Source organism: Tenrec ecaudatus, chromosome 1 (genome assembly GCF_050624435.1).
Source record: "Tenrec ecaudatus isolate mTenEca1 chromosome 1, mTenEca1.hap1, whole genome shotgun sequence".
Classification (NCBI taxonomy): Eukaryota; Metazoa; Chordata; class Mammalia; order Afrosoricida; family Tenrecidae; genus Tenrec; species Tenrec ecaudatus.
Genome location: NC_134530.1, coordinates 321531495 through 321541537, shown reverse-complemented (window position 1 = coordinate 321541537; position 10043 = coordinate 321531495). Strand labels below are relative to the sequence as shown.

General features: G+C 45.3%; 1 protein-coding gene across 1 annotated transcript in view; it reads right to left on the bottom strand.

Moving 5' to 3' along the window:
* Positions 1 to 6373: 6373 nt before the first annotated feature.
* Positions 6374 to 10043, bottom strand: part of TPMT (thiopurine S-methyltransferase) — a 33341-nt gene continuing 29671 nt past the window's right edge. The window contains exons 8-9 of the mRNA XM_075533442.1: positions 7605 to 7649; positions 6374 to 6503 (exon numbers count right to left, since the gene is read on the bottom strand). Coding sequence (XP_075389557.1) covers positions 6391 to 6503; positions 7605 to 7649 — 158 coding nt within the window. The 3' untranslated portion in view covers positions 6374 to 6390. The remainder of the gene's footprint in view (positions 6504 to 7604; positions 7650 to 10043) is intronic.

The following is a 10043-nucleotide window of genomic DNA, read 5'->3' as shown; positions in this document are numbered from 1 at the left end:
TTAATCCCACTCGTGTTTATTGGCCAGGCTGGCACAATAAACTATCTGATGCAGGGAGTTGCAAAAGCAGATACCTATACTTTGTCCCAGGTTATGGAATATAGTATAAAATTTTTAATTTCCAGGAAAGTGCTAAGTAATTATTATTTGTCTGCAAAGCAGCCAGTGGCCAAATAAGTTGGGAAACCGATGCAATTCCATCTGGAAAAGATAGCCTCATCATTCTCCCATAGAGCAGCTGGTGGCATTGAACTGCTGAACTTGAGGTTATCATCCCAATGCCTAACCCATTACACCATCAGAGTTCCTGAAGTAGAAGTTAGTTATCCAAACAACCAGTTGCTATCTCGACTGGTCATTATATATTTTAAAGCAAGATGCCTAGACTTATTTCAGGGTGCTGTTGCTTGTTAACTTGAACTTCCAATCTCTCCATGAGCTGAGTGCATTGCTTGTTTGTTCCACCCAGAAACTTCCATTAGGAGAAACAAAACAAACACACTCACTGCCATCGAGTCGATGCCAACTCACAGCGACCCTGTAGGATAGGGTAGAACTGCCCCTGTCAGTTTCTGAGACTGTAACTCTTCACGGGAATAGCAAACCTCATCTTTCTTCCAAGGCACAGCTGATGGCTTCGAACTGCTAATCTAGAGTTAGCAGCTCAACACACAGCCACTGCGCCGCCAAGGCTACTCAGGGTGACTGTGAGGTAGCTGAGAGCCTGGCAATTTCGAGGCAATTAAAGGAGATCGGTGTGGCTGGAGCTTGGATTGTGCAGAAAGACAGGGGACCATTCCCAAAGACAGTGGAAGCACTTGGAAGTCCTTGCAACATCTTAGACTGAAGATTGACACAATATGGTTCCCTCTTTCAAAAGACTGTCCCAGTTATCATGTGGGAGTAGGTCACAGGAAGCCAGAGTATGTGTGTAGTGTGCCCTGATGTCACTACAGGTGAGCAGTTCTCAGCAGCTCACTGAAAGCGGTGCTGTGGAGGAAAGAGCTGGCCATCAATTCCTGCAGAGATGACAGCAGAGAAACCCTGCGGGGCAGCGTGACCTTTGCCATGAATCAGCATCTGACTGATGGCACCTGACAATAAGACGATACGTGGAGGAGAGGTGATAACTTGAGCTTTTCCTTTGTTTTTTAACTGCTTTATTGACAGATTATATAACTGCTTTATTGACAGATTATATAACTGCTTTATTGACACATATCACACAATTCAACAGTTCAATCATATTAAAAAGAGTTGTACACTCATCAACACAATACATTTTAGTACATTTTCTTTTTTCTTAAACTCGCGTTATTAGCTACCCATTTCTCCCCAACGTCCCCAGCCAGAGCGCCACCCCCCGCCCCCAGTTACTATCTCTGTAGCTTTACCTATCCTGGATTTCCTGTACAGAAAAACATACAAAACAACAATGAGAACAAAATAAAACAGAACAACCGCAATTGAAAGATAGTAGAAAACATTAAAATGTAGAATAAATTTCCTACCACTGTGTTCTGATATCTGGCTCCTTAGGCAATTTTGACCATTGATTAAGTTTTAAATAAAGAGTATTAATGTTGCTGTTAATGCCTATTTGCATCAAGCATTTCACATCATTTTATTTCACACGTTAAACCAGCCTATGAGTCCTTAGGCATCCCTGGGCTATGCAGACAGTTAACGAGCTTGGCCATGAACTGAAGAGTTGGCAGTTCCGGTCTACCCAGAGGTGCCTTCCAAGAAGAGTCTAAAAATCTACTTCTGAACAATCAGTCATTGAAAACCCTGACATGCATGGGGTCCCCATGCATGAATCAGCACCCACTCAGACAGGAAATGGTTGTTTTTTGTGAATCCTTAAGTTCAAGCCTCAGGTCTATCACATCTTAGTGATGGTTAGGGATTATGCCAACTAGATGGTTCTGGGTAACGGTCGGGGCAGAACCCAACCTATCAATTGAGTCACAGGCTGGGGACACCCCCTTGGCATCATAAGCCCTTTTGGTGTAAGAGAGCAAGCCCTTCCTCTTTTGCCAGGGCTGGGTCTTGCATCTGGTTCCTTGATCTCCCATTGCATCACCTGCCGATCCCAGGCAGTCTCCGTGCTGTCAGTGGATTCATTTGGTCGACTTCAGATCTCTGCAACTACCAGTCTGTGCCACCCTCTGTCTCTGCTTCCTGTAGTCAGGAGAAGCCTGACATTGGAATGGGCTGGACGTAGCTTTCTAGAGCTGCGTAAGGCATTTCTTGGCAGACGGTCTTTCTGTGTACAGCACATCCAAGGTCCCACTAGGGTGCTTCTCTAGGGGGCCCAACCCAACACTCTTCCTAGGTAGGTTCTTCCTGACGACAGCGTTTGAATGGTGGCTCATCTCTAAATTGTGACTGTGGTTGGAACTCACCGCCCTGCCCCCCCCCCCCCCCACTGCAGCCACGGCCTAGGACGAGACGGACCACTTCCACAAAGGTGACCAGTAGCCTCTGAGCTGCATGGTCAGTCGGTCTTGCCCAAGCATGAACCATGACGATTCCCTCATGAATTTAAATAGGACCTTGGAGGGGTGAGTCAGCCAGACAGCTGGCAGGGGGAGAGGAGCCTGGAAGGGGCAGAGAAACAGACAGGAGGCAGGAGGTGATGCGATGGGATGGGAGTGTGTGTGTGTGTGTGTGTGTGTGTGTGTGTGTGTGTGTGCGCACGCGCGCGCGTGCGCGCTCTCAGGCACTGGGTGAACACAAGCAGAGGGGAGCTGGGTTGCCCAGATGTGGAAGGTCTTGCTTCATGGGGGCAAAGGGCTGCCAGAGCCACACGGGTAGCTGGTAGTTCTTGGACCAGTGCAGGTTCAAGAGTCCTTTCAGACTCTCCCCAGACCCAGACTGACCCCATGGATTATTGTCTTGCTCACTTGCCTCTGCTCCAGTGTCGTTTGAAAACTGATCCCCGTCTCCGGCTCATTGCTAACCGGGGTTGAGCATAAATGCTGCAGGGACCCGCTGCCAGCCTGAGTGACTCAGGAGTAGGAGGCAGAAAACTCAGCAACTTTTGCTTTCACCCTGATGAACCAACCTTCTCCCTCCCCTTATCCTTTGCTGCCCCCATTGGGGCAACTTTCGGTTCTGCACCACATTTTCACTTCGCTACTCGGGTCATTGCAAGAAGCCCTGGGAGTGATATGATGGTTATGTCTTTGGGGTGGTGCAGTGGTTATGCATTGGGCTGACTAACTGCTAGGTCAGCAGTTTGAATCCTCTAGCCGCTCCATGGGAGATGAGGCTTCCTACTCTTGAAAGAGTTTTAGAAACACACAAGGGTAATTTTACCTTGTCCAATAAGGATGCTATGACTCAGCAGTGCATTTGGTTTTTAGTTTATGCTTTGTAATACAGACCACATATACTGTTGCAATATGAAATTTGCTGATGTTACCATTCTTGGATATTCAATGTTATGACTTGCTATTCAAAACATTGCTATATAACAATGAAACACCCAACTTTCCTCTAGTTTCTAAATGCTTCCTCCCCGCCCACCATCATGATCCCAATTCTACCTTACAAATCTGGCTAGACCAGAGGTACACTGGTACAGATAGGAACTGGAAACACAGGGAATACAGGACAGATGATCCCTTCAAGACCAGAGGTTAAAGTGGCAATGCCTGGAGGGTGGAGGGAAGGTGGGGAGAAAAGGGGAACAGATTACAAGGCTCACATACAACTTCCTCCCTGAGGAACGGACAACACAAAAGCAGGTGAAGGGAGAAGTCGGACAGCATAAGATATGACAAAATAATAATTTATAAATTATCAAGGGTTCATGAGGGGACACTGAACAGGAAGGTAGGGGAAAAAATGAGGAGCTGATACCACCGGTTCAAGCAGAAAGCAAGTGTTTTGAGAATGAGGGAAACAAATGTACAAATGTGCTTGACACAATGGATGTTATTGTGGATTGTGATGAGTTGTACGAGCCCCCCAAAATAAGATTTTTAAATTTTGCTATATAGCAGGAATCATGAAAACTAAAACAAACAAAACAAACACGATGAGGCATCTAACTTATGTCAGAATATTGATTGGAATGTTGGGATGGACCCTCGCGATGAATGGGGACTAGGTAGTGATTGCCGTACACTACAGTTGGAGGCCTTTGAAAACAGCAGTTTCAAACTTGGAACGGGGAGCTCAACAAATCTGAGCCCCGCAGAAGTTGGTGTAACTTCATGCTGAAGATCTATTTATGGAGATGCATCTGTAATCATCAGTAGGAAAGGGGTGCAAATTTCCCCACTAATAAGTGAATAATTGCATTGGGTCCATCTGCTGCACAAGACCTCTTTGAAGGGTGGAAAATCCGAGCTGATAACACAGGCTCCAGTAGAAAGAACATGTCTTGAAAACGATGAAGGCAACACGTGTCCAAATATGCTTGATGCAATGGATGTATGGATTGTTATAAGAGCTGTAAGAGCACCCAATAAAATGATCTATTTTTTTTAAAAAAAGAATCTAGATGAAAAAATACAGTGTTGAAAATCAAGGAGATTCCTTTGAGGACTAAGGTGAGCCTGCCTCGAGCCATGGTATTGCCAAGAAGCTCGGATGCATGTGAAGGTTGGACACTGAATAAGGGTGCTGGTGAAGAAAATGGAGAGTACCATGGGCTGCCAAAAGAACAAACAAATCTTGCTTGGAAGAAGTGCAGCCAGAATGCGCCTTAGAGGCAAGGATGGCGTGACTTCATCTCATGTACCTTGGACAAGTTGGCAGGACACCACCAGTGCCGGAAAAGAGACATGTTTGGTAAAGTCAGGGGCAGTGACAGGGGATGGCCCTGGAGAAGGCGAGGGACACCGTACCAGGCACTGTGTCGTTCTGTTGTGCATAGGGTGGCTACGAGGGAACTAACAGGACAGGAGCTAACAACTCAACAGAGCATACAAAATAGCCTATTTTCTAAAAAATACAATACAGCATCCCACCCCATTAGCTAAACCCTCCACACTTTCCAGGGATTAGGTACAGTCCAATGAAACACCTATTTTACTAAAATGTAAGTGATTCTTAATGTAGAACTATGTAAAGTTTTGAATCTAAAATTTTCATACATAATCATGAATCCAGCCCTGTGTGTAATGTACTTCCCACAGACAGATAAACCTAAAGAAAGAAGTAACAAACCAAAACACAGAAAATTCAGGAAAAAGTTTAATTTTTAGCTTGATTAAAAAGTACTTTGCTTCATAGTTTGATACCTTCGATTTAAAATTTCATTTCCATTATAAATTATTGTATAAGGAGATAGTGAAAATGAGTGTGTCATCTAAGGATGAGCCATTACAGTTAAAAGCTGATATTTTCTATAATTATGCAGACCACTTTCTGTTACCTTGCACTTCATTAATGCATTCATGGCATCATTTGTTCTACATTTTACAAGGAATGGTCCAGTTGGCCAAGCCAGTGTCTATATCTAAGTTATATGCACTGTATTTCTTTTTCAATTACACACACATTCCATACTGATTATAAACATTTCTTCCTGTTGTTAGGTGTTGAGCCCGTTCTGGCTCGTAGCAACCCGATGTACAGCAGAATGGGAGGCCACCCAGCTCTGTGGCAGCCTTGCAGTCACTGATATGGCCGAGCCCATCGTTGCAGCCGCCGTGTCCATCCACCCTGGAGAAGGTCCTCCTCTTTTCGCTGCCGCTCTACTTTACCAAGCATGATGCCCTTTTTCCAGGGGCAGGTCTTTCCTGGCAACGCGTTCAAACGTGACAAAGTCTCACTGTCTTCGCTTCTAAGGAGCACTCTGGCTGTACTTCTTCCAAGGCGGATTTGCTTTGTTCTTCTGGCGGTCCATGGCACTGCCAATATTCTTCGCCAGCGAACATAGTTCTACTTACGGAAGTTTGAGAGCTGCTTTGTAGACTGTGTTCAGCATTACCTAGGGAGTATTCACTCCGGCCTTCAGTGAAGACTGTCCTCTTAAAAGGTAGCCACTTTGTGTACGTGGGTTTGGGTTTTCCTTAAAAATGATACATATTGGTGACCAAAGATCAGTAATATGATGTGGAAAAAATGTTGTGTGTCAATTATTTGATTTGCATAGCTTGGCACAAATCTCAATGTTCAAGAACAAGTTGATGATAGGGGCGGGGGGGGGGGGGGGAGGAGGGCAGGGGAAGCAATGGGCGGCTAACATGGAAAAAGGGAAGGGCATTGTCTTACAAGAGGAAGAAGAGAAATAAAAGGAGGGCTCAGGGCAACTGGGAGTTTGACAAGCTGTTGAAGTTGTTGGACACAGAGATGATCTCACATGCAAACCCCATCCTAAATCACAATGAAACGTAAAAAAAAATGGAGTTACTTAATCTTTGGTCTCATTTATTTTTCTGTAAGGAGATATAACTTTTCAAACAGGCAGTCAATTCCCCACCGTCGGTGTTGTTCTTCAAAAACATCAGCTTTCTCAAGAAAATGCAGGTTGCACACTGTACCTGCGACAGAAAGGAAACACGTTAACATATCAGGAAGAAGGAAACCAAGCATTCGCCTCAAAAGACTTTGGATTATTTTAAAAATAGGTTTTGAAAAGATTTCCTTTTCTTTTTAGTGAAAAGGGAGGAATGTTAAGGACTCATTTCCTGAACTCTGAATTGTATCCTTACTCATAACTCCCAGGAGCAAAAATAAATACATCATTTCTCTAGAAATGTTTAAATTTATAACATAAAGCACACAGCTAAACACAGTGCGATCGTTACATCATTTCATGCCAACTTGATAAATAGAGTGAACGGGTGGATTTTAGCCTGTCAATCAGGTCACAGCCTGATGATACCTCCTGGCCAGGGTGACCTTCTGATGAGGATTCTGGGAACGTCTTCTCTTTCTCCCTGGAGGAAGGACACACTCTCTCTCTGATTCACATTCCTGCTGACAAGTCACATGGAGCCACGCTGATGGCAGCCAGAGCCCTGAGATGCTTCCACTGCCATTGGATCCACAAGGCTTTTTGCCTACCGGCCTGTGATCTTCATGCATTCAGTATCATTTCCAGTGGCTACATGCATCTGAGGAGGAATTTATGAACTAGTCTCGGATTTATGGGCTAATATAGGACTTGCAGACTTGATCTGGACTGGGTTGGGATGTTTTCTTAATATACAATTACTCTTGGATATAAAGCTCTCTCTCACACATACATGAGTGTCCCTGGATTTGTTTCTCTAGTCAACCTGGATTAACACAGATGGCTATTACTTAGTCCTTATTCTAGGACTCAGAGACTGAGTAAATGAGTTTGAACCTTTACATTTTATGTACTTCTAGGTACACTGAGTCCTGGTAGTGTAGTGGTTATCAGTTGGGCTGTAATCCCTAAGGTCAGAAGTTTGAAACCTCCAGCAGCTCTGAGAGAAAAAGATGAGCCTTTCTACTCCTGTAATCAGTTACCATCTCAGAAATCCACAGGGGTCCCTATGAGACAGCATTGACTTAATGGCGGTGGTTGAGGAATTCTGTGAGTCAGCAGCTCACAGTGCTTCACGGTGGTTGACTTTATTTTAAACGAGTGATGGTCCAGGTCTACAACTTACCAAACAACATCTGCACGTCAGCTTCTCGAACATAAAATGGTGGGCCTGGGTGAAAGAGAAATACGGGAGAAAATCATTTCTGTAGACGCGTCTAGTTCTAAAGAGCAATTCTCAGGACCCACTTCTCTGCTGAGGCCCAAGAACAGAGGTGTACTCACTCCATGTTGTCGGTGTGTGCTGTTGCGTCGGTTCCAAGACAGAATGAGCCCCTGGGGCAGAGTAGAACTGCTCCGTAGGCTTTCCTGTGAGAGAACCTCGACGGTAGCGGAAGGCCTCTTTCTCTGTGGAGTGGTTAGGGGGTTCGAACCACCGACCTTTCGATTGACACCCAAACACTTCCTATCATACCAGCACTTACTTAATCATCTCCTTATTATCCTCCTCGACTCCCCTCTCTTCTTTCCCTTCTCTGCATATCCACATCAGAGAAGCAGCCTGGCTTTCTACGGGGACAGCAGTGTGGCATGCGCCCACTGCCAGAGCAGAGAGGGCACAGGGAGCCATGGGTAGGTGAGTCAAAAAACAAAAACCCCAAACCAGTTGTTATTGAGCCGACTCTGACTCATGGTCACCCGGTGTGTGGGGAATGGAATTAGGCTCTGAGGGTTCTCCAGGGCTGATTTTAGGGTCACAGGTTGCCAGGCCTTTTGCCATGACACTTCCAGATGAGCTCACTTGACCAACGTTCCAGTTAGTAGTCTAGGGAAGTGGTTCTCAACCTGTGGGTTGCGACCCCTTTGGGTGTTGAACGACCCTTTCACAGGGGTTGCCCGATTCATAAGAGTAGCAAAATTCATAAGAGTAGCAAAAAGTTATGAAGTAGCAACGAAAGCAATGTTATGGTTGGAGGATTACCACAACAGGAGGAGCTGTGTTAAAGGGTCGCGGCATTAGGAAGGTTGAGAACCACAGGTCTAGGGCATAACCATGCGGGTCACTGGATGGAGGCCAGGAGTGTGTGTACAGAAGCATATTCCTTTGGGATTTCCTTTTTCCCCTGGGATATTCGTTTTCTAAAGTGTCCCCACGGTGTAGCTGAGCATTTGCTGTCTCTCATTCACTGCCATGCAGCAAGGCTGACTCATAGCAACCCTGTAGACTGGGATAGAACTGCTCCTCTGGGTTCCTGACACTATAACCCTTTCAAAAACAGACAGCCTCGTTTTCCTCCTGCGGAATCGCTGGTGGTTTCGAAACACTGACCTCGTGGTAAGCAGCCCAAGGCTTAACCACTACACCACCAGGGCTCTACTTGGTTTCTAAGGAGCCTTCTCATCTTCCATTCATACTGAGGGTTCAGTTCTCGCCTCCTTCCATTGAGATATGGGCGTCTTTAAGCCTAGGAAGGGTCCACTGTGCTTTCTTCCCACAGCTCCTGAGCGTCCTGCCCACCAGGGGGACTTGAATCAAAAGACACACGCAACTCCTGCCGCCATATGCTCGCTCTCCATCCAAGTGCCTCAGAGTTTATGGTGGACACTAAGTCTCATTTTTAATGAGTTCTGAAAGATTGGATTTTTTCAAACAGAAAAGCAAAACAAAACAACCTAAGGTGTGAATAGCTCTAACACAAGACCATTTTAAGAAAACACTCCATTGGCCCAGAACCAAAAATCATAGCGACGTGAATGGGGGGAGTGCTGAATGGAAACCCAAAGCCCACCTGTAGGCAACTGGACAGCCCCTTACAGAAGGGTCACAGGGAGGAGACGAGTCAGTCAGGGTGCAGTGACAGCAACGATGAAACATACAACTTTCCTCTAGTTCTTTAATGCTTCCTCCCCCCACCCACTATCATGATCCCAATTCTATCTTACAAATCTGGCTAGACCAGAGCATGTACACAGGTATATATAAGAGCTAGAAACACAGGAAATCCAAGACAGATAAACCCCTCAGGACCAATAACGAGAGCAGCAATACCAGGAGGGTAGGGGGAGGTGGGGGGAGAAAGGGGGAACTGATGACAATGATCTACATATAACCCCCTCCCAGGGGGACAGACAACAGAAAAGTGGGAGAAGAGTGGCATGGGTTAGTGAAAGACATGAAAAAAACCCTGATAAATTATCAAGGGTTTGTGAGGGAAGCTGGGAGGGAGGGGTAAGAATGAGGAGCTGACACCAAGGGCTCAAGTAGAAAGAAACTGTTTTGAGAATGATGATGGCAACAAGCATACTAATGTGCTTGACACAATGGATGGATGTGTGGATTGTGATAAGAGCTGTATGAGCCCCCAATAAAAGAAGCAAAAGCAGAAGAAAAATAATAATAATAAGAAGAAGAACAGAAAGAAAGAAAGAAAGAAAGAAAGAAAGAAAGAAAGAAAGAAAGAAAGAAAGAAAGAAAAGGTCCATTCAAAAGGGAGATGGGCTCTTTGTATATAAGAGGTCTACACATCTTGCTTTCCTCTCTTTGGGAAAATAGTAGCCTGTGCTC